The sequence below is a fragment of the Rutidosis leptorrhynchoides genome, chromosome 3, assembly GCF_046630445.1.
Source record: "Rutidosis leptorrhynchoides isolate AG116_Rl617_1_P2 chromosome 3, CSIRO_AGI_Rlap_v1, whole genome shotgun sequence".
NCBI lineage: Eukaryota > Viridiplantae > Streptophyta > Magnoliopsida > Asterales > Asteraceae > Rutidosis > Rutidosis leptorrhynchoides.
The window spans coordinates 350,926,211-350,928,829 of record NC_092335.1 but is presented as its reverse complement, the minus strand read 5'-3'; the positions used below and the strand labels follow the sequence as shown (position 1 = coordinate 350,928,829).

Below are 2,619 nucleotides of genomic sequence, written 5' to 3'. Positions count from 1 at the left end.
TTTTTTCTTGATCGACTTGCGGTTTTATAAACCTCGTTTTGTGAGATTGCCATGTACAGTTTTAGATGAACATGTGGTTTGATTGTAGATGTTTTTAGTCGTCGTCTGACGTGTTTCACATATGGTGGATTTTACTAACTGATATTAACGAGCATTTTAATATCATTATGGGTAATGAAGTGTTGAATCCAATTCGCTGGCGCTCAAATGTCATTAAGAAGCTATAAAAAACATTATTAGCTTTGTTTCAATCTGATGACAACTAACGTTTTCAATTCTTATGATTTATATACTTTTGATACTGGCATCATCATTCTGTAACATGATATAACCTTTGACATTTTAGATTTACTTAACTGAGGAGTACATGTGCAACGCACGCGCTCTTAATTCTAGTCTTAAATAAATCACATTTCCAAACTAGGGGAGTTTAAAGATGAAACTATGTGTAGATTTAAGTCCATCAACAAATGAAGGATTCTATAAACCGATACAACAAGCATATAGCCGTTAAGGCTCAAATAGAGTAAACAATCTAGAATGAACTAATAATTATCTAACTCGATCCGAGCGAAAATGAGAGCGGACACAAAGCAGGACAACCGCAACCTACAAACTACCACAACCAAACTAAACAATCTAGCGAAAAAATTAAATAAATAAACAGTGAAAAGTTTATCAAACTAAACAAACTAGGGGACTTTAAAGATAAACATATATGTAGATTTAAGACCTTCACAGGGTCCAAATCCATCATATTATACATGTAAAATCTAAAACAAGTTACTTTGAAGGTTATAATATAGTGAAAAGTTTACCTAAGAGGTAAACTTGATCATGTAAGGGGAGGAACTTAAGAGTCTGATCAAAAGGAAACGCCACTATTTTACAAGTCAAAGAAAACAAATGGAGTTATGGTAAGGTACGGTTTAAAGGTGTTTATTATTAGGCTACCGAAGCACTCAAGTGTAGCTTCATGAACAGTATGTTCTTAGGATGTCAAATTTTGTACTTTAAGGAAGGCCAGTCTTTGAAACACATATTCGACTAACTGATTTAGCAGGATGAACAAGTAAATGGACTTAACAGAGTTCCATACGGGATGATTAACTTAAGAAGCAAAGTTCGGATTTTTAACATCATGCAACTTAAGAAAACATAATCTAGACATGCACTCAATAAAATAGTCCACATAAAAGCAACACAATGTGCTTTGACAATCCTTAATATTAAGAACACAATTACCGACGAAACGCCAAAATCACCGCCTTCGTGAAGAAGTTTTTGGGCGTTCAATAATTAACTTTGATGAAGGTGATGCACGCGAAAATGGCAGATTAATCATCTCTTTACAAATCTTCAGTTCTTCCTCAACAGAAATATTGGTCTTAAGCTCAGTTCGTGCTATCTCTAGTACAGGCGACTTAGCCATCACGAGTTTCACAAATTCCATCATAAACACATAGTTACGAGATATTAGAATTTCAAAATGCTTAAGATGATCAAAGGTCAAACTCAAGCCGTCTTGGAAATCAACTAACTTCATGGAACTTCCCTGAATCGGAAGGTTTACATTATCGTTCATCTAATACAGAAAACACGGTTAGATATCATTAAACCGGTATTGAAAGAACCATTATCATAAGCAATAAGCAATAAAATTAAATACCATAAAATTAAGTCGCTGTAGATTTGGGGCGCTCCTGATGATGCAAAGTGCAGATGAAATGACATCATGTTCCCTTAGGCACAAATCCAAGGTAACATGTCTTAGGTGAAGCCAAGTTGGAAGCTTTTTTGGCATACCACCTACAGCCAAGTACTTTCAGGAAAAAAAAAAACAAAAATAAAGATTAGCAATCGCAATATTTTTTGTATGAGATGCATATAAAACTAAAGGCATTGCATCAGTAAACGTACCAAACACATATCCTCAAGTAGTGGGCAATTCGAGAGGAAGTGCTGAAGCGCTTTAACAGAAACTTGAACATTTTCAAACCACAGGCTCTTCAATTTATTAAATCCATTAAATGTCACTGGAGGCTCAAAATTACAATGTCTTAGGCGTATATATTCTAATCCTTGCAAGGAAAAGAACGGATTGGGTAGTTTGTAGAAGTTGTTTGAATTATAGATGATCAAATCTTTCACATTAGTTCTCCTTGAAAGATAAAGTATGATCGCGTCAAACTCTGTTACCAAGTCCAAGTCGATGATAGGGAGCTTGAATTCTAGTATCGTCGGACCACTGTGTATAAACAAAACATGGAAGATCGCACTGACAAGCTTAGATTTCACCGAATGTCTATAGTTGTAGTTGTAGCCATGTACTTGGTTTTGATCAAATATAAGTTTGGGCATAGTCATCCAACAGTACCTCCATTTCTTTGACAAAATGCTTGTTTTCACTGCATCTCGGATTGGCATAAAAGTTAAAATAGTTTCAATTATGTTTAGAGGAAGGGAGCTGATTATATCCGAACTTAGGCATTGAGTTTTCATCATATACACTCCACAAGTCTACAAAAAAAAACTAACGTGTTATCAATAAGAGAAAGTGATGTTTATATTTCAGATTTTTCCAACAGCAACCTTTTTTCCAACAGCAACCTTTGGCAT

At 34.8% G+C, this 2,619-nt stretch overlaps 1 protein-coding gene across 1 annotated transcript; it reads right to left on the bottom strand.

Annotated features, from left to right (window-relative positions):
* Positions 1–1,261: 1,261 nt before the first annotated feature.
* Positions 1,262–2,619, bottom strand: LOC139901199 (F-box/FBD/LRR-repeat protein At1g13570-like). Its single transcript, XM_071883929.1, has 4 exons — positions 2,593–2,619; positions 1,921–2,520; positions 1,670–1,822; positions 1,262–1,585 (listed from the first exon to the last, which is right to left on the bottom strand). Exons 1-4 carry the CDS (start codon positions 2,617–2,619, stop codon positions 1,262–1,264), a joined length of 1,104 nt encoding a protein of 367 aa, XP_071740030.1.

Excerpts from the sequence above, each read along its gene's own strand:
- LOC139901199 (XM_071883929.1), bottom strand. The coding sequence starts at position 2,619 with ATGCCAAAGGTTGCTGTTGGAAAAAAG. Across the intron at positions 2,521-2,592 it reads AGGTTGCTGTTGGAAAAAAG|ACTTGTGGAGTGTATATGAT; the intron begins GTTGCTGTTGGA and ends TTTTTTTTGTAG. Across the intron at positions 1,586-1,669 it reads TACAGCGACTTAATTTTATG|ATGAACGATAATGTAAACCT; the intron begins GTATTTAATTTT and ends TTTCTGTATTAG.